This window comes from Microchirus variegatus (assembly GCF_963457635.1).
Source record: "Microchirus variegatus genome assembly, chromosome: 11".
In the NCBI taxonomy this organism is placed as follows: domain Eukaryota; kingdom Metazoa; phylum Chordata; class Actinopteri; order Pleuronectiformes; family Soleidae; genus Microchirus; species Microchirus variegatus.
The window spans coordinates 499,521-521,917 of NC_139812.1; the positions used below are offsets into that span (position 1 = coordinate 499,521).

At 42.0% G+C, this 22,397-nt stretch overlaps 1 protein-coding gene across 2 annotated transcripts in view; it reads left to right on the forward strand.

Moving 5' to 3' along the window:
* Positions 1 to 17,886, forward strand: part of fbxw4 (F-box and WD repeat domain containing 4) — a 34,884-nt gene extending 16,998 nt beyond the window's left edge. For both annotated transcript variants that reach the window (XM_083897646.1, XM_083897647.1), the window contains exons 6-9: positions 5,807 to 5,872; positions 13,694 to 13,834; positions 16,432 to 16,573; positions 17,695 to 17,886. In XM_083897646.1, coding sequence (XP_083753772.1) covers positions 5,807 to 5,872; positions 13,694 to 13,834; positions 16,432 to 16,573; positions 17,695 to 17,829 — 484 coding nt within the window. In that variant the 3' untranslated portion in view covers positions 17,830 to 17,886. The remainder of the gene's footprint in view (positions 1 to 5,806; positions 5,873 to 13,693; positions 13,835 to 16,431; positions 16,574 to 17,694) is intronic.
* Positions 17,887 to 22,397: the final 4,511 nt, after the last annotated feature.

Here is a 22,397-nt window from a genome sequence, read left to right on the forward strand (position 1 = left end):
ATACTTCTCCGACTGCGTATGCATTATCCGACTGCCTTCATACTTCTGCGTTGTGGTGGCGGATACGCGCTGCAATTTCCCGCCCGATCAGTAGGGGTCGCTGCGCAAGGTTGTTGTGCTTCAGGCTACAGTGAGCAATGGTGTCCGAGAGAGAAAGACTGTTGTTGTTGAAACAGTGGCCGTTTCTCACTTTTCTGTGTGACGGAACGCAGTTTTAAGATAATTTGAGGCGAGAAATTGTCCATTTAGAGTCTATACATGTGCTGTGTGTGTTAAGATATGACGTATTTATAGTTTGGCAGCGACGTTCTCGGCGGTGATCAGCTCCGCCTCTGTGGACGCTCGGTGCTCACTGTGAGTCGGCACAGAGCAGCTTATCTTGGCCTGTCCTGAGGACCAATCACAGCTCTTGCCGTCTCCGTTGTCCCTTGACAGAGTGACGGACACTTAAAAAATATTTTGTGCAGTCGAAGACGACGCAGAGGTTCTTCGACAGGCTCTGCGTAACCTACGCAGAGCACTTTACGCAGGAGTATAAATTGGGCTTAAGGCACTCGATACAATAAAATAGATCACAACACAATACAACTTTATTCCTCCCCATGGCACAGTTTGTTGCAGAGCAGCCCAACACACAAATACAAACTTCATGTAAAACAAAAATGCCAATGTATTTAAAAAATAAAAAAAAAGACTTGGTGTTGATACCAGAAAAAGCAATAGATTCCCCCCAAAAATTCCAAATTTCAAGCAATGTGATCATTGTACCATGCTGTTGATGGGGACACTCTCATTCATTCATCACTCTCGTCATTTTAAGGTGCATACGTGGTTAAGATGAGACTAGTAGTAGTTAGGGTTAAGGTTATTAAGTCTCCAGAAAATTTATTTAGTCAATGTGTGTGTGCGTGTGTGCGCGTGTGTGTGTGTGTGTGTGTGTGTGTGTGTGTGTGTGTGTGTGTGTGTGTGTGTGTGTGTGTGTGTGTGTGTGTGTGTGTGTGTGTGTGTGTGTGTGTGTGTGTGTGTGTGTGTGTGTGCGTGTGTGCGTGTGTGTGGGGACAGTGCTGGGACCTGGTCTGTCTGTTCCAAGTGGCTGAACAGAGCCAAGGGGGTGGTAGCCTGAAGAATGTCCTGGTGACCCTGCACACTGGAGACACAAACAGAAGGCAAAAGAGCCACAGGGGGCAGGGATGGGACAACTGGGTCCCAGCTTGTTTGTATGTACGTATATGTGTGTTCATGCACAACAGTGTGAAGTGTGTGTCTGTGAGAGAGAGAGAGAGGGTGGGGGGGTGGGTGGTTTGGGGGGTGTGATGGTGGTGATGGCTTGGGGGTGGGTGGGGGGGGCACTCCCTGGGAGTCTAAAGCCAAATGCCTTCACATTCCCAGGTTAGACATGTAGACTTTTCGCTTGCTTTGATTTGGGATTGATTCTAGGGTAAAAACTTGAAAAAACTGTTTATTGAATCAAATGTTTATGTGATATATTCTGTAAACAGGTTACTTGTATGGAATAACCTTATTACAGAACATTCTAGAAACAACAAACACACTTTATGAAAGGCAAGTCCTTAAATGTGTCATGCAGGATTCATCTTAAACCGAAAATCGTCATCACAGAGACACATACTGTGTTCACAGGATACATCATAAAAGTAAAAATGTTTTCCTATATCTGTTGCCCATCAAGTAAAACAAATATCTTAGGATAATGGTCATTTGTACTGGATCAAGCATAACCATTGTTATGGTATATTACAAACATTGAAATTATGATAAAATCTTTATTACATCATTGTGTTTTATATATTGTTATTATTATTATTATTAGTTTGTCACAGAAACCCAGCTGTTTGGATCATTTTGGTGTAGAAAATGTAACAAAATAGTCATACCTTTGACAGTAATGAGCTGTATTTTTTTATAAAGAGCAAATAACAATATCAACCAGAATCATAAACTGAATAAGCTGTCAACACCAGTGTGTTTTATTCACTCTGATACTTGTTCCCTTTCTGGGTTTGTAAAAGTTTGGTTAAAGCTGGATTGAAGTACAAAAGAGTCCGAATAAAGATGCACCATCTCTGTGTTCACCTATAGCCTTAATTATATTCTGTCACACTGAGAACCATGCAACGTTTCCAAGTTATGTTTTGGTGAAAGGCTTCATTCTTCTCTCTAGTCACTACACAGTGTCGTCCTGCTGCCTCTTTCACTTACATTGCTTTGTGTAATCCAGATTGATATGTCCTTCTGTCATCTTGTTTATTTGTATCTATACAGTGCATCAGTTGAGCAAATGACAAGATCAACTTTAGGATGATCTGTCAGATGGTTCAAAGATTTAGTGAAGGTCCTGTCATTTTGTAAATAGCTCTGCACATGTGCTAAGTTCAATATTTTATTCAATATCCCATGACTAACAATTTAAGATCAAAGCCACAATATTGCCCATTGAAATGATGTTGCTCATGTGAAAGCTGCTCTGTTCCCATTGAGAGCTCAGTGAGTTGGTATGACCCTGCCACATAGGCCCTTAGATAATACAGCCAGCTGATGAGGTTACCCAAACGGCAGCAGAGGCCCAGCATGTTGCTAATGATGAGAGGCATAGTGAGGGTTAGGCACTGATCAGGAGAGACGATTGTGACTCTTCTGATATGACTGTGTATTTGGGGGGGAATCTCCCCCACATTAGGCGTGAGAGGCTCTGACCTTAGCAGCTATAATATCAGTGCAAACCCCGACCCCAGAGTGGGCCGAACTGGTGCTTCAGAGGAGTGAGGTAGTTTGAAGAGATGAGGGAGCAGTTGCTCTTTCATTGTATGGTCCGTGCCCCCCCCACCCTGCATCCACCAGTGCCACAGCCCAGTGAGGGGTGAGTAATGTGAGTAATGGAGAGTAATAGGGTCCAGATAGTGAGTGTGACCATAACCCTATTGTATCCTGTGTCAATGGGTCAAAGGTCACCCACCACGCATACTGGTCCCGGGCCTGCCCGACCCATTTGGGCCATAAAAGAGTTTACCCAACACTAATTACTGGTGGCCTGCCAATGGGCTGTGTTGCTTAACGGGTCTGGCAGCTGCCCTCTGTGCTTCACTTCGATGACCTCACCCCCACCCAAAGCACACACAGGCCTGTCCTGTCCTAGCACCCCTTTAACCCCCAACACACACACACTGGCATGCACAAAAACACACACTAATCACCATTGCCTTAAGCAGAATATGTCTGTGTGGACATTTTTACATTTCCAGTCCTACACACTCCTACACGATTAATCTGGAGTCCTGTTGGATGCGTTCGGTTTGAAGTTATAAAGGGTATTGGTAACATATTACTGCAATAGATGCCCTAAAATGCATATCCCATCTGTAAATGAAAGTTGGGTTATTGATGGAGACCATGTATTTGCATATTTCCAAAAAGGAGCACTCTCCGTCATAACATGAAATAATCTAACTCTTGGGCCACACTGGACGCTTTTGCAGGATGTGACGGCTGCATCATTAATCTCCACCTCTGTCTTTCACAAAGTCAGCTGCAGATCTGCTGTTCACCTTTGTTGTAAAAATAGACTTTTAATTATAAATAGCAGACAAATTTGAATGCAATGTGCATTTAATTTCTGGGTTTCTGAATTTTTGAATTCACTCTTATTAGAAAATGCAAAAATGTCATTTTTACAGTATATAGAAAGCCATCTGATTTAAGTTGCTCTGTAAACTGGAGATACAGATAAATATATTCAACAAGCACTGTTATGTTGATAGGCTGGTAATATAATGTTTAGATTTAGATCCATGGTAAATGGTATTTTAAGAAATCTGTGTCCATAGAGGTCGACCTACTGACCTACGATTTTCAGAAGTCAGTGCAGACAATTGCTGATATATATTGGGGATTTTTTTCATTGAAAAAAAATCGACAAATAAAAATTGCTTACCTGCATTCTGTATCTGTATCTGCACTGCAATGCACCTGTATATTTTATATGTTGTATAGTAGTAGCAGCAGTAGTAGTATATAATATACGTATATAAAGAATATAGTTAGAATATACAAACTATATTAAATACAAGAACAGGTCATAAAAAAATAAACTTAGATTAATAAATGTTTGGTTAAAAAAATATTTAGTGACTATATTTAGCAGCATTAATCAAGTTTTTGAGAAATAAATGTTAAAAGGTATGTATAAGAAATAATCGTTCCTACATAGTAGTAATAATCAGCTAATTAATTAAATAATGATGGACTGATGCTTAAAGGACATCATTTGAAAACAAAATTTAATTGGATGACATCATCTCAGAAGTCATTCATAAATTAAAATGATCAAACAATCTTAGTGTATTCTCTCAAATGTATTTGACTTTAATTTCATTTGATATTGAAATTGTTTCTCTTTAGTGCAGTTAACAAACTGATGAAAAGACAGAACATTAGACGTCAATGATGTTTGTCATGGTGAAAAAAAATCCACTGCAGTTATGAAGAGTGGGTTAACAGTGTGGTTTTATGGTAGATCATAGTAACCATGCATTAATGGAACGCTGATCACAATATTGGACATCAGAACATCTCTTTGTGAATACATTACTTTAGCTGTTAATAGCACATTTCCCTCGGCTCCGCCCACTTCATGGTGACACAGAAATGTGTCTGTCTCTCTGTGTCCATCTACAGTATTCTCAAACAGCTAATAGCATTTGTCAGTAACTACTTCTCTGTTTGTAAAAAGTGAGTCCTCCCCCCTGTCAATCAACTCTGTAGGAGGGCACTAAGCCCTGAGACTCAGGTCCGGTCCAACAGAAGCCCCCCTACCACCACCACCACTGGTAACCAGCCCACCCTCTACTTAGTTTCTTACAGCAAAACACAGCTTGTCAGTCCTCTGTGACAGTGCTCCTCCCGTCTCCTTTCACCACTCCCACACTGCTCCACATGCACGGCATTCATTGAACATAGGCTGCTAATTCCAACCTGCCACTCCAATCAAAGGATCATGAGTGTTGTAGTTTCTTCTTTTTTTATTCTGCTGGGAAACAATACAAGGTGGAGGGAGGGAGCAGGTTTTGAGAGTGTTGTTATGTGATAGTAATCCACATTTGATCAACAACACTATGACTTACTTACTTCTGTTTACATTTACTGCAATCCTAACTATTGGTAAATTAAGTCAGTACAGTTGTTGGGCCTTAATAAATCAAATAAATGTTTAAAATATCAACTACATGCTAATGTACGGATTCTGAAGCTCTTCAATCAGAGTTTGCACGTTCTCTACATGTGCGTTTTCTCCTGGTTCTCATGTTTCCTGCCACTGTCCTAAAACATGCAAAAGTTAACTGGACACTTAACCGTGTGAATGTGAGAGTGATTGTTGTTTGTAAATTTGACCTGTGATGGATTGACAAAATGCCGATCTTGTGCCCCGCCTTTCGCCCTATTGTATCAGCTGGGATTTGCTCCAGTCCCCCTGCTACCCTCATGTGGAGGATGAAGTGTTAGACTGGCAGTGTAGTAAAGGTTAAGTGCACAATATAGATTTGCCAAATTTGTGAAATGCATCTGTAAGAAATAAGCCTTTTGTTCTCGGAAATCTTTTTTTTTTTCCATTAAATCCGTGGAAAATTGGAAGACAGACACGTCTGGGTGTGTTCAGATCAATATCAGCTATCATTGTTCTACTATTAATGTTAATATTTGGAGAATTTTAGTTCAGCCAGTTTAAAGTTTTTGCAACCTTTTAATTATTTCTCTCTCGTTCTCCCCTCATCTCCCTCGACCTATGGTACAGCTCCTTTGTGACAGGAACTGCCTGCTGCCAGAACTTCTCCCCTCTTCGCATCTGGGATACTGAACGGTAAGTTAGAGGAAGATGCTATAACACATTCTACATCTTGTCTACAGCTTGAGATGATTTTAGCTTTTGTAATATGGAGCTTTGTCATGCTGGAAGTCACCATTAGAAGATGGAAACCTATAATCACAATAAGGTGAACATGGTCATGTTCAGAGTGATCTCTGCTAACCTTGTGGGGTATGATGGTATGTTTTAGTAATAGATCATGCAGATAATTGTGTGGTTGTCTCTCCATATTTCCTGCTACCTCCCTTCTTAGTTTTGTTGATTCTGGATGCAACTGCTGAATATGTGTACACTTTCCTGAAGAAAGGCTTTTTCAAAGGTTCTTGGTAACACTAATGGTTCCAGTAAGAACCATTTTGATCCAGAGAACCCTTTTAAACCCCTATCCTAAATAAAGGGTTTTAAAAGGGTTCTTGGTGGAATCCTCCAAAAAGCTTCCACCTTGGGTAGTCAATACCAAGTAATATGAGCATAATACTTTTATATTATTGTGTCATTTATAGAAGCAATAACATGAATTGGTGTAAAAAAGTAACAGGTACCTACTGAGGACAGGGAGGTTATTACATGATACTACTAATACTATTATAATTTTATTAGTATTAGGGTTATTAACATTATTATCAGTAGTATTAGTATAATAATAATAATAATAATAATTATAACAATAATAATAATAATAGCATCAGGTCTGGCTCTGGATCCTGCAGTCTCAGAGTCACATACAGAGTTTAGCCCAAACTAGGGAAGTGATAGAACAAGGTCACTGTCATGTCATAATGTCATCTTCATACAAAGAGTGTGAGTGTGAAATGTCTGAGCTAACTAGGGGCAGAAGTAAGAGTGACATCATGAGCTAATGTTAGCGTCCCAGTTCTACAGTGTCTACAGAGTCCAGTGCACTATGGGTTTAATGCTGTGATTATCAGTTATGAACAACTTCCACAACCAAACAATGTCCTTTTGTAAACCTAATTTGCTAGATTAATGTTCCCACATGGCTTGTGTTCAGTGCGTGAACGCAACAACAGTGTGGCCCTTTATTTGTAAAAATAGCAAATGAGCCACAAGTTTGGAAACACCACAGAATACACTAGTCTTGAGAACGGACCAGTTCAAAATGTGGGGGCCTCTAAAAAATTCCTGTCTTTGAAAGGCAAGGCTTAAACCTGATACAGCTTTGACAAGGCTGCTGTAATTCCCAGCTTTACCTGAGCCAATTAAAACAAGCCAACACGACACCATACAGGCCTAGACACAAAAAGCTGCTTCCTGCTTACAAATAGACTGGAAATCTGAGGAGGCCAGAGGACGGAGACACACAGAATGTGAAGGAAGGGATGAGAGGACAGGTTTGTCTGGAGTTTGCAGGTGTTGAAGAAATTGGACATGGTTATAAGGTGTAGCAGACCTGAATAATGCATGTGATCTTGCATTATATCTTGGTTGTTGTTGGTGGTGTTAAATAATTCACTTCTAAGACGTTGTCGTCTGTGTTTCTTTTTGTGTTTTCAGTTATACTCACACCTGTCTGCATAAGTCTCACTTTACTAGGACGATCTTGCTGTCACCAGCTTCTGTCTTGATATAAAATGATTCACTTCCTGTATGCAGTGAGAACGTTGCCAGGCGACTCAGGATCTAAACGTTACTATACTATACTAAACACAGAGTTGTCTGGAGCTGTTAAATCAACGTTACAATAACTAATCTATGTTGTATGTAACAGACAATAGTTTATATTTAAGTAACGCACTACAGTTTTAAGGATGGACATGCGCAGAACGGATCAAATTTCCGGTACAGGTCGGGTAATGACATGCATCACACCGAAAAAACATAATCAACAGAGCCTCAACAGAGGCTGTAAAGCCCAGGGCCCTGTAGAGCTCTTGAAGGTTTGAGTTTAATTTCATTTAGTGCTTCCTCTTTTTCCCCCACTGTGCTTAATTATATCTTGTGGTTGCTACAAGCAAAGCTTATGATCAACCATATAGAGGGGGATCCCACACAAGTGGAGCCAGCAAAGCAGCACCCCAACTTTTCCCACTTCGCTCATGGCTAAACACAGAGGGGAGAAAAACTACCAAAGAGAAAAGACCATCACTCCTAACTCCAAAGATTCCCCTCCGTCCCTTCAGAAAGGCAGTCCTCCTCCCTTACAATCAAATGGCCAGGCCAGGATTCTTGACATTCCTGAGAATGAAAGAGCAGGGTCAAATGTCTGCATTGGGCTGGATGCTATACAAATTGCAGCTGTATTGTCTTTGCAGTGCATGCTTGTATGTGACATTTTGAAAGTGGTCATTGTTGATGGCTCCCAGGAGCCAATGCCCCTTCTTTCCACTGTGTCTCACATTCCTGCTGCAGTAGTTCTGCAGTGAGCTCAGAGGCACAGGCTAAAGTGGGTGGATGTGCTGCAGGTTGTATGACTCCCCTCTATGTGGTTTACACAGTAACACCTCAGCAGGACTCCTTTTCTCTACCTGTCTGAGGGCTTTTGACAAGAGCGCCTGTTTCCCAGTTCATCCCCAGGCTCCTGTTTAGAGCTCAGACTTAACTTGACAAGAGGCTCCAACCACTCCTTCATAAACATAAACACACACACACACACACATCTTTTCATTAGCCCACCCCACACTGATGCCCTTAGCTTCTTCTGTTTTAGTTTTTTCAACATTGTCAATTCATTAAGGATTCCTTTCACAACAAACTGTGTGTGTGTATTAAAACCAACCTGACTCCTATAGCGACAGACAGATTTAAATCGAGAATTAAGGCCAGTGTGTCACACAGGCAGTGGCCTCCATTAAGTCTGTTCCCCCTCAGACCAGCAGTCTACCATCTGACAAAGTAGCTTCCACACTGCAGCTTCAACTGCTTCTTTGTATTTCTCTCAAAATTTATAATATTGCTTTTAGCTTTTTTTTGCCGTTTTGTCTTTTCCAGCATCAACAATTGCTGATGTTATGTCTACAGGTTAACAATTGGTTGTTTTGCAATTTATGTAATTATTAAACTATTCACCTGCGGAATATTTTAAATCCTTGGTTCTCTAACTCTGTCCCACCAGTGGTACATAAGCATCCTCTCGTGCTACTTGGAGGGAAATCAGAAATACAGTTCTACTGTATGTACCAGGGTATGTGATTGGAGTCGAGCTGAGGAATCGGAATGCGTAGAAAATGAAACGAGAGAAATCATAATAATTAGGGTCACTTTATCTCTCACACCATCTTAATCTACTTCCGCTATACTCGTGTTTGAAGTATGTGATTCTGATGAGCTACTGTATTCAACATTTTAAATGAAAGGTACAGTGGTAAAAATGAAGGGAAAAATTGGATGGGAAACTAAGTCAGTAGTCAGGCCCATAAATATTGGGACATCGACACAATGTTCTTCTTTTTGGCTCTATACACCACTACAATGGATTTGAAATGAAAGCAAGGTGTGCTTTAACTGCATACTTTCAGCTTTCATTTGAGGGCATTTACATCCAAATCAAGTGAACGGAGAATTAAAAGCTGTCATCTGTTTCGTCTACCTGGACGACATTATCATTTTCTCTCAGTCTTGGGAGCAACATTTATATGATGTCCAAGCTGTTCTTGACAAACTCCGAAAGTGCTGGGCTCTCTGTAAACGTGAAAAAGTGTAAGCTGTGCAGGACATTTCCGAGATTTCTGGGTCATATTGTATCTGCCACGGGAGACACAATGTCGACCCAGACAAGACAGAGGCGGCTCACAACTTCCCAGTCCCCACCAACCTGAAGGCCTTGCAGAGGTGCATGGCAGGGTGATATCATCGGTTTGTTCATAACCTCTCACAGATTGTGAGCCACTCAATGCCTTGAAGAAAAAGGGAGCTCGGTTCCTCTGGTCACCTGCATGCTAAACTGCTTTTGAGACACTTAAAGGAAATCTGGTTAAACCCCCAGTCCTAGGTCACCCAAACTTTCATGCTCCTTTTTTGGTCTATACGGATGCCAGGACACTCAGGCTTCAGGAATTCACCTTCACTGTGGAATACAGAAAAGGGAATACAATACTGTATCAGATGAGATCAGGGAGATCAGCTTTCCTTACCTGGCTGTGCTACTATCATGATGGCCACCTCGAGACCATCAAAAGATCTTCCCATCACCATCGAGGCTGTGTGGAAAACGCAACAGGAAGACCCTGACAGCATGACCCTGTATCAAAAGGTTATGGAAAATGGAAACGTTGTCATCAATGCAAATACTTCTTTCAGCATAATGGAGGACCTTATCCACCGTGTTGTCATGGTGTATATGATCCTGTATGTCACATACAGGATCATATACCAACTTTACATACTGGTCTGCTTCAGGATGCAACTTCTGGAGTATTTCCATCAAGACCCCCTCTCTGGCCATCTTGGAAGGCACAAAACCCACCGCAGATTGCAACACCCGGTCTATTGGCCAAAGCTGAGTTGGGATGTCCGACAGCATGTTCAGAACTGCGTGTGTGTTCTGAACATGCCAGAAAAGTGTGCCAGAAATATAAACCGGAGAACCAGACAACTGTCAGGAAAACTTCAGCTAACTCTGGTCCAACGCCCCTGGGAAATGCTTGGCATGGATTCCCTTTCCAAGGAGCTCAAAGCGAAATGTCTACCTACTTGTCTTTGTCTATTACTCCAAGTGGGTGGAACTGTTTCCCTTAAGAAAGGCCACTGCAGAAACCATAGCTGAAGTCCTACCGAGCTGAATCTCAGTCATTCTCTGAGAGGGGCCCTGGATGTGGTGCTGCAACCTTGAGAGTCTGCTCATGACACCACTACCTACACCAAAATCACTCAGCTGGAAGATCTCTGTTCCTTTGTTTCCAAAAACCTGGTCCCCAGAAAGAAACTATGACAAACACATATGAGACACAGTTTTTGAAGAACAAGATAGAGTCTGGGTACGAGCCCACACTCTCTCCAAAGCGGAGAAGTCATTCACAGCTAAATTAGCCCCTAAATGGCAAGGGCCGTATCGGGTGGTGTAGCAAGTTGGGCCAGTCGACTATAAGTTGTTTTGGAGGATTCTGGCTTCTTAAAAATTGTCCACATTTCCCACCTGAAACCCTGCTACCCTAACACTCAAGAGCTGCAGGAGCGAAAGTGCATCCTGGAGATCTCCAATGAGGAGTCTGATGAAGAGGACTTCCTTGGCTTTTCAGACACTGCATGCTCTGCTCCCATGGGTGAAGGGATATTTGAAGAACAACATTGTCATCATATTTGTAGTGTTTGAGGGACTTAGGTTATGAACTGTGATGGAGACACCATTAGTTATGATTGAACAGGCTTGCATCCCTTTAACTTGAATGAGTTTCTTTTTGTGTGGCATGTGCTAAGCTGCTTGGTTTTAGTGGTAAGAGGAAAATGAGGGGTCACTACCCCACGCAGTCTCAAATTCAGCCTCATCACAGACTCCCCATTGGCCCAGGCTTAGTCATGAGATCCTAGCACTGAGAGAGCTCTCACCCAATAAGGCACCCTCTGGGGAAAGCTGTAGTCCAATAAGAAGGCCCCCTGTGGTAAGGCTAGAGGATTACCAGCCCAATTCTGCGAACTGAGCTCCAGGGCAAGGGAGGGGGGCACAAGTCAAAGCACAGGGCCGGTCTGTCACCATGGCCAGTGGACTCCTTTAAATGGTTGCTACGGGGCAGGTATCAAACATGCAAGAGTTGCACAGAGTCACGGTCATGGAGGGTATTACATAGCAACAAAGAGACAGTTATGCTGCAATAATCTGCCCTGCTGAGTGAAAGTTTTTCTTCAATAATCAAGAGGCAAGAAGCGAGCGCGGCACAGAGCTGTGATCACAAGAGCATGGTGCTGCATTTTCACACACACACACACACACACACACACACACACACACACACACACACACACACACACACACACACACAGGTTTGCATTAGTTTGGACAGACCAAATCCTTGACATTAACCATAACCAGCTAATGCTTAACCCCAATCTTAACCAAACCAAACTAAATTATTTAATATTTGCTCTAAACTTAACCAGTTCCTCAGAAATAAGGTTCTGCCTCATTAGGACCAGGTTTTTGGTCTCCATGGGGACTACTGGTCCTGACAAGGTCAATGTATATGATAGAAAGGATCCTAAAGAGCAAACACACATACACACATACTGGTCACACCATCAACCCCAAAATGTTGTAAATTTTTTATAAATTTAGCACATATTTATTGAAATGGCTGCTCGTTCTGTGGAAAAAAAGGAAGTAACAAAACCACCAACATTCAGGTACAATACAATTTGCGTATAGTGCGAAAAGGTTACAGTTATTGTACCACCAACATTCGCAACAGTCACAATTGGCTATTACAAAATTAGAGGTAACAATATAAACAACATTAAGGGCCACAATAGGCTATTTTTGCAGAAACATAAGTAACAGTACCAATAATATTCAGGTACAACTGCTACAGTTGATAATCTCATCTGTTAACCCGTTAAGGCCTGAAATGCCTGGAAAAAATGCCTCTAAAACCTGAGGTTCAATGCCTATTAAATTACTTCTCAGCCTTTGTAGCAGATATAGGAACACAATTCAAAAAGTATTTGAGAACTTAAACCTGTGGATTTCCTGTGAAATTGACTTTATTTAGATACAAAAAAAAAAAGTAACAGTAAAGCGAATAACCATTTTCAATTAAAAAACAGGAAGAGGGCCCACGGTTGGTGTAGTGGTTAGCATTCTTGCCTTTGCAGCAAGAAAACCCGGGTTCCTGGGTTCGAGCCCCGTTTGGAACAACTTCGGAACAAGGGCCTTTCTGCAAGGAGTTTGCATGTTCTCCCCGTGTGTGCGTGGGTTTTCTCCGGGTTCTCCGGCTTCCTCCCACAGTCCAAAAACATGCGATATGGGGGTTAGGTAAATTGGTCACTCTAAATTGACCGTAGGTGTGAGAGTGTGAGTGAATGGTTGTTTGTCTCTATATGTGGTCCTGTGATGGACTAGTGAACTGTCCAGGGTGAACCCTGCCTATCGCCCTATGTCTGGTGAGATAAACACAGCGACCCTCTGGTGGAGGATAAAGCGGTAGATAATGGATGGATGGGAAACAGGAAGAAAATAAAGCAATACCTGGATTTAGTCCTGATGGACTGGGAAGAACAAGAACAGCATGTAATGCCTGTAACAGTCTGCTTCACATGTGATGGTGATGGTGCTTGCAGTGGTGTGGTTGAAAACACTCCGTCGATTACGGTGGTAATTCTTCGTCTTCCATCACTTTCAAAACCTTCAAACTCATCGTCGTTATCGCCGACCTCGTCGTCTTCAAACATAATTATGTCGTAACCATAAATCCCGGTCGATTGGTTCAGTGTGTTCAAAGTTATCAGCAATGATGTCATCGAAGCCGAGAAACTCCTCAATCCTCAATCCTGCCTCCAGAAAAATCTTCTTTATATATATATTCAGTTAAATTGAAAATATGAAAAGGAGCAGGACTTAATGGTTTGTGTTTATATTCTTATCTTGAATTTATGATACATATTCATACAGTGCATGTCATACCCCGATATTTTACTGAGTGATCATATGAATACATGCAAGGGAGCTGAAGTGAGGTGAGCCCCACGGGCACCGTATTGGCTGCCTGCGGGGCTACCAGGTGCTCACGGGCACCACGTTGGTGACCCCTGGGACACAGAGTCATGTATAGGAGCCAAGGATGGAACCTCCAACCTTCCAGTCGGTAGGCAACCTAGTTTTTGGACATGTGAAAACACTTATAATTGATCCTCTGTTTCCTTCCTCAGATTGGAATGCGTGTGCAGTTTGGGCTCAGAGTTTCGTCGAGGGGCTGGAGTGTTGGACATGGTGTTTGAGTCCCCGTTTCAGCTCTTTACCTGTGGTTATGACACCTTCGTTAGACTGTGGGATCTGCGACTGAGCCCACGGTATGACACCATCTCTCTCTTGTCAGCAGTAACTGCAACATTTGCTGCTTCTAAGGACTTTTTCTTTGAACCCAGTAGCATTTTCAATACGATCCCAGCTACAGTTTGGATTTGGATTTTATGGTAGTGATACCAAAACAGTGTGCTTGAGGCCAGTGTGCTTAACTGAATCTTTAATTAATGATTACAGGGAGCAACATGTATGAGTGCAAAAGCAAAAAGAATTAAAATAATTTCTATAAGTAATAGTGTATCTTTTACCTCAGGGTGGCAGCAGCAATTATTGTGCAATAGTGACACACCACTATAATAAAGTAATGAAACATAAATTAATTAAATAAAACTTTGCTAAATGTGTGACTCTAATTTAAAATTTACTGCAGTGGATAATCTGAATAACTTTGACCTGCATTAACCTGCAAAAACTTTTTTAATTTTTTCATCACCTGTTTAAATGTACCTCAAGTTTGTATTTATTAAGAAAAAAAAAAACCAGTATTCACAATTGATTCAAAATGTTCAAAATGTTAACCCTCACTTCTTTTAAGATACTTTCAGAAGTAGGGCTGGGCGATATATCGATATTTAAGATATATCGATATATTTTTTAAATGCGATATGGAATTAGACCCTATCAAAAAAGAAAAGAAAAAAAGAGAAACAATGCATTGTTTCTTTTTTTTTTGAATACTTTCAGGCCTAAATTTGTGTTTTGTAAAACTAAAAGAGTATTCTAATCTTGTATTTGTGCATATTTGCATCTTAGAAAATGAGCAAAAACCAAAGTAGAAGAATCCACACACTGATAAATATTTCTCATGATTAGAAATAATTATTTCAGTCATGTCACCAGTTACAGCTCAGTTAAACTCATTCACCACATTGACGATACAGAGTATCAGAGTAGGTATGTCAAGCAAACTTCATACACAATTAAAACATTCACAATTTTCAGTCACAACAAGATTAACTAAGATTTTTTATTATGCATTCATTTTTTGCAAATGATTCCATGAATAGGGGGCAAAGTACGAAGAGGCATTTTTCAGTTTTTTCCAGTTCAGCACCAAGTCAGAATAGTTACAAGTTCAAAAACATGGGTTCATCATTACAACTTGTTTACACTAATAATTGATCAAATATTATGAATTATCTTTAACAAAGTTGGGAATTATTTCTGATATAGACAAATCCAGAAAATTCAGGCTTGAGAAATGAATTGCAATAACTATAAATCATTTCAAACGAATAATTAATAACTATAGATAATTTTAAATGAATTATAATTATTGAAATTCATGGGCTAACAGCGTGTTTGACTTGTGTTAATTCTTCCTTCTGTATTGTCATCTTTACAAGATGAAAAAAGCCTCATGGTATAAAAATCCTTCAAAGCTTGTTTTTCTCTCCAACAGTGTGAGCAAAGGGAGTGAAGCATCAATTGTGTGTGGTGTCCATATTAATGTAGTTGCTCTCCTCTCAGTGTGTGACATGATTGTGTAGAGCATCATTTATTTAGGACAGCAGGGGTTCACTGGCTGTATTTCAGGACCAGTCAAGTAAAACAAATGAGATGTGATCAGCAGATTTGCTCTGGGGACTGTGAAAAAGGTTGGTTTGGGGTGAAGCGTGGCAGAGGGGTTCCCTTTTTAGATATCAATAATTAAATTGGTCAAACCCAACTATCCTCAAAAGGCTCTCGGGGCCATTGAGGAGGTTCAGGTTCTACACTCACCATGACAAATAACAAATGTAAATGCTGTCTGGTCCACAATAGAATGATCAGTTTCCTTATGAACCCAAGTTATTGTTTTGATAAGTAATAGTTTAATGGGCTATAATAGTTTAAAGTCCTGCTATATTGTAATTTCTATCAAGGTGTCTGTTTTTGCAATGCAGTGAATCTGGAAATCAATACTTGTGGATGATAAGTGTGTGAGTGAGTGAGTGAGTGAGTGAGTGAGTGAGTGAGTGAGTGAGTGAGTATTTTATGGAGGTATTCTCTGCCAATATATATTGATCCTCCATTAGAGCAGCTTCATCAATAAGTGATGGAGAGATACCAGAAGCAGACAGTGGGGAGACAGAGATGTCTGGAAGCTCTCTCTCTCTCCCTCTCTCTCTCTTTCTTTCTCTCTCTCTCTCTCTCTCTCTCTCTCTCTCTCTTTCTCTCTTAGGGAGCAGCTAAAGTGCTGAAGTGTTAACCTTAATCATAACCAGTTAACGTCAAACCATAAACTTAACCTAACTACAATTCAAGTCTTAGTCCTAAACTTAACCACTCCCTCAGAAATGAGGTTCTGCCTCATTAGGACCAGTTAAGAACTATTGGCCGTGACAAGGTCCAATCAGAAGAGGTCTTACATAGGACCCTTACCCTGCCCAGCCACCAGGATAAGAAATGACAGAGGCTAAACCACTCCTGGCGTGGGTAAATTCCAAAGATTCAGGACCACACACACCTGAGAGAATGAAGATCCCTTTAAAACTGTGAATGGACTGTAACAAAAATGATGAGCTCAAAAACAAGCAATGTACATATATATTGTATATATATATATATGACCATCTCAATATGTGTGTGTATTTCCCAACAGTAAGTGTGTGATGGAGTGGGAGGAGCCTCATGACAGCGCTCTGTACTGCATCCAGACAGACAGGAACCACATGATAGCCAGTGGCTCGTCATACTACGGTGTTGTACGACTCTGGGACAAGCGGAAAACTGAATGTCTGCAGGTAAACACAGTATATTCTCTGAATGAAAGACATAACCATGTACCTCATGAAATGAAGGCCATATGTCTAAGGTTTTTGATATGTGATTGTATGAGGTACAGATATATTCTATGCTGAATTCACTGAACCACAGGTGCCCTAGCTCAGCCATTCTCAACCTTGGGGTCCCGACCGTGATGATTTCTGGGGGTCGCCAAATAAAAAAATAATAATAATAATTTAATCAAAATGAATGTAGCGTCCGATTAGACGTTAGAATGACGACGAGTGGTTGGGCTGAAAAAGTAGACTGGATACACCAGCTTTCCACCACCTGACCACCATCTGGAGACACATCCGTGCCAGCGGAGAGTTTTTCCCTTTTTTTTTGCCCCTCATTTTTATTAGCGCTGCTTTGATGGTCAATATTGGACAGTACAGCCATGTTTTTGAGCTTAAAATGAATTAGTACAGTGTAGAAGAGTTTCCACCCCCGCAAAAAAAAAACTAGACAAAATTTGACACTAAACCTCGACAGTCAACTCTCAAAATGCCGTGTAATTCCCATCCCTAGTTATCGTTTCATTTCATTAAGAAGAAAAAGAAAGTTTGCGTTATTTGTTTACATTTTAACCGGCTCAACTACCAGCAATACGATGGGATGAAGCGACAATTGTCAGTCTATTACTCACGTGAAAAGTTACCCTCTTGATGCTGCTGTATGTTTTTCAATAAATCCAAAAGTGTTTCTAAATAAATACTAATAGCTGAAGTGTGTAAGTGCTTGTCTGATTTGTAAATGCAACGTAGCCAACGGTGTATTGATCGGGCGTTGTTTCAGCACCACGGACAGTGCTTTATCCATCATACCCATCATGCGTTCACACCGGTGTGTGTGTGTGTGGTGGGGCGAAGGGGGCGGGGTCGCGGACAGTCGTGCATGTTAAATTTGTGGTCGCGACTCAAAAAGGTTGAGAACCACTGCTCTAGCTGATAACATGGCTGCCGGAAGGGTCTACAGCATTTTAAGAACATGTTCACTGCTTTATCTCACTGTTAAACAGACCTTTCTAGACCTGTCACTTTAAATAATAATGTAACTATGAATTCATGTGATTTTATCTTTTGTTATTTTTCTGCAGTTTTTCCAGCTCAGCACAGAGTCAGTCAGCAGTCCGGTGTACTGTTTACGATTCAGCAGCACTCACCTGTACGCAGCTCTGGCTACTTCTCTACACTCACTGGACTTCAGGCAGAACTCCATCTGCATCAGATGATACACACAAACTAACTCTGTCCAATCGTATCAGATTATTAAATACATTTTGATAATAAAGTTTTCCCACTTTAAAAGAAACAATCTTTGTCACTTCTGTGCACATCTTTTGCTTTGGAATAATAGTAGAGCAGATTAGCAAAAACAATCTTTCACAACTGGAAAGAAGCACCAAAGTTTGACTGAATGTACCTCTTGGGTCATTCTTTTGAAAAATCCCATTAGCCACGTAAATTTCAAAATAGGGCCATTTCCAACCATCTTTTACATCAGAATTTCATTTCCTGGGCCGATTTCAGTGATTTCGTTGTCAAATGATAGGTAAAAATTCTAATTAATAAATCAGAAATCCTTTTTATATCTCTTTCTGCCATTTACTCAGAATATTTTAATTTTTTTTAAATACTGTAGCAAATATGCACAAACACAACATCATTCTAGCAAAACGTTTATTACAAATGGTCAATTTATTTGTTCATGAGGAGTTGAATACTTTGCTTGCATGACATACAACAAACAAAATGTTATAACTAATTATAACCTGAACATCAGAATCAATGTACATTTTTCACATTTACATCTATAATGTGAATAAACCTAAACATTCTCCAACAGTTAATATGGAGGGCTACCATAATAACATTTTATGCAATTTACCATTTAAATTATGATGTGTTGTGGAATTCATACTCTGCATTGATTACAGCAGGCAACCACCATCTGTCACTTTGAAAAAAATCATTTGAAAAAAATCACAAAAACCGTCATACGAGTGAACTTCAAAAAGGTAAACTACAAATCTTCAAGCATTTATTCAGGTAGTGAAATAAATCAATGAATCTGCAGCCTTGCTGAGACTAAGAAATACTTATTTTGGTTCTCTAGTACTTTTTTGTGCTGCTGGTGCCAATCTCAGCTGACATCGGGCGAAAGAGTGCACCCGCGACAGGTCACAAATTAATCAAAGGACAAAACCATTCACTCTCACATTCACACCTGTGGTAAAGTGTGTGTCCAATTAACCTCTTCATGTTTCTGGACTGTGGGAGGGAACCAGAGAACCCAGAAAACCCATGTGCACACAGGTAGAACATGAAAACTCCACACACAAAATCCCTCAGCCAAACCACAATTTAAACTGGCAACCATGCTGAGGCAAATCCATGTGGCCCAAGATCTGTATCTGAATGTGTTGGATAATAATACTGATGTAAATGGTAACTGGTCTGAATTTATATAGCACTTTTCCAGTATGATGACCACTCAAAGCTACTTTTCACTCACACTTTTATACAGCGTATCTATGTGCAGCGCATTTTCTGCACACATCTTTCATACCCATTGAGCTGCAAGCAGGACACATTGGAATAGAACAGGACCAGGCAGACCACACTGTGATCAGATCTTAGGCAGGTGTGAATGCAGTCTGTGAGACTTCAGTCCTAAAATACACCAACCAAGTTGAAAGGTTATCCGTCTCCATCTCAAACAAAATCTGCAGAAACCAGATAGCATGTCTTCCTCTAAACGGAGGACCCGAATGCGGACAGGACAAGGTAAGTGTGTAAAAAACCAGTGTTTATTTAGCCTGAGTTTACAGCAAGCTAGCGAGCACGTAAGTATAGTCAATGAGGGGGAACGTGACAGCTAGCGGGGGAAGGGGAACGTCAGCGATTCCACAGCGGCAAAAGTTCATCAGGTTGGGTTCCAAGGAACGAACTCGGATTCCACCACCGGCTTGAGGAGGGAAACATGGAACGTGGGGTGGATGTTGAGTGACCGAGGGAGCTTTAGGCGAACAGAGGTGGGATTGATGATCGGATCGACAGGAAAAGGGCCGATGAATCTAGGTGCCAACTTGCGTGACTCAACTTGGAGTGGGAGGTCCTTGGTGGAGAGCCAGACTCTTTGGCCAGGTTGGTATACAGGGGCAGGAATTCGATGACGGTTGGCCTGTTTCTGGGTCTGCAGAGAGGCTCTCTGGAGGGATGACCGCACCTGCTGCCACACCGCCTGGCAGCGTTCCAGGTTGGCCTGCACAGAGGGAACAGCTACCTCCCTCTCCTGGAACTCAAATAGAGGGGGTTGGTAACAGAGGGAGGCCATGTAGGGGGAGACGCCAGTAGAGGCAGAGATGAGGGAGTTGTGTGCATACTCAATCCAGGGGAGGAAAAGGCTCCACTCTGAGGGATGACGAGCGGAGACACATCGGAGCACCACCTCCATGCTCTGGTTTGACCGCCCTGTCTGACCATTGGATTGCGGATGGTACCCCGAGGAAAGGCTGGCAGAGGCCCCCAGAGCCGAGCAGAATGCCTTCCAAACTTGTGATGCGAACTGGGGGCCACGGTCCGACACAATGTCAGTGGGGAAGCCGTGCAGGCGGAACACATGTTGGACGAGTAGGTCGGTGGTCTCAAAGGCAGAGGGTAGTTTCTGGAGAGGGACATAATTGACCGACTTTGAGAATCGGTCCACGATTGTCAGAACAGTGGTGTTGTTGTTGGACGGGGGAAGGCCTGCGACGAAGTCAACCGCTATGTGGGACCAGGGGCGATGAGGGATGGAGAGAGGATTCAGGAGACCCACAGGGGGCCGGTTGGAGGACTTCCCACGGGAACAGATGGGGCAGGCGGAGACGAACGTGGCTGCATCCAAAGACATGGTGGGCCACCAAAACCACTGCTTGAGGAAGTAGAGTGTACGGGCGGTTCACGCAAGTTTGGAGGAGTGGCACCACTGGAGGACCTCGTAGCGTATGGCAGTGGGAACGAACAGGCAGTTGGGGGGTCCGCCACCAGGGTCCGGCTCGGTCTGCTGGGCCTGACATATCCTCGTCTCTACTGGCCAGGAAGCCGCTCCCAAGATGCATGAGGGAGGTAGAATGGGTCCAGCCTCCTGATCAGGAGGGTTGGGAGCGTAGAGGTGGGAGAGAGCGTTAAGTTTCCAGGAAGCGCTGGAGTTGCTTCCTGGTGGAGGGAGTAGGCCAGTCTTTCACCGCCGAGATCTTGCTGGGATCGGGAGAGAGACAGCCCTGTTCAACAATGAACCCCAGGAAGGGGACGGATTGGGTGTGAAAAGAACATTTTTCAGCTTTGACGAAGAATGTCATCCAAGTTCATCAGGTTGGGTTCCAAGGAACGAACTCACTCAAGGTGGAGAGACGAGGAGAACTGGAATCCAGCTGAGGAGGCTGCATGTGTGATGGTGGAGGTTTCCGCTGACGAGGAGGAGACGATGTGATAAGGCAGGAGGAGGAAGTGATTCCGGAGGAGGTGGAATCCACTGGAGCCGCAGGAGACGTGATGACCGGCTATGCGAAACAACGAACTGACGCTGGTGAATCGCACAGCCCCGCCTTATGAGTCTTCTTGATCGTTGATCAGACGCAGCTGAGGCGGAGCTGTGCTGGTGGAGACAATCACCAGCGTCGTCTGGAAAGTAGGTCAACCACGCCTCCTGCTGAAGAGAGAGAGAGAGAAGACCAGGAGCAGCAGGGAAACAAAACAAGGAACTTGTGGAATGTGAGAGTGTGGATTGTGACATATATAATCTGATTACAAACCCAGTTCCCTTCTACTTGGCCACACCTGCCCTATTATTTGAGAGAAATGTGTCATGTCTGCTGGAGACACAAAGGTATAAGGTGTCACTATTTACATGGCAACACAGAGACATCTCACGTCATTTCAGTGAATATTTTTTCAAGTTAAAACATGGCTGCCAGAGAGATTATAGATCATAATCTCCTGCTCGTATCTCAACCTTGAAGCACCACTTATTGTTTTTGTGCAGTTTATCTGTTGACTGATGAAAGATTATTACTTTCATTTTGATTTCCAGCTAATATGGTAATATTAGCTGGAATATATTATGAATGAAGGTGCGGGTGTGATTCAAAGGGCCAGTTATCCAAATGTCCAGCCACAACTGAAGTCAAAACCCACATGAGACAGTGGAGTGAAAAGCAGACCATATAGTATACATCACAGTATGTTAATTTAGCACAGACATACAGTAACATGTGTGTTATTCTCTAACAGCCACACCTGAAGGGACAGGTGTGTCCATTAATGGCATATTAGATCATTGGCCATCCATTAACACTAATGCCTGAGCTACATAAGAGGAATGACCAGGGTCCGTACAAATATTGTACATCCATGCAGGAGATGTGACCAACAGAGACTCCAGATGCTTAAATTAATCATGAAGTCTGGGGATGGGGGTCATCTACACAACAATAGCACATGTCACACCATTAGAAGAGGATCAAGAGTTACCACAGCAAGAATACTGAAGTAGAGGATTGTGAGGGACCGAGCCAATGGGCAAGGAAGTCAGAAAATTACAATTTACGTACAATAATGGAAAAGGGAATACAAAACATGTGGGCCACGGTAATGGTTTCAATATCTTAATGTAAAACTGCCCAGACTATCAAAGACAATATTACATATCAAACCACAAGCTTTATTTAAACAATAGTGCACTATCAGATTAAATTAAACATGAAACCACACAAATTAAACGTAAAGTTTAGTGCTATCCAATAAAATAAACAATTTT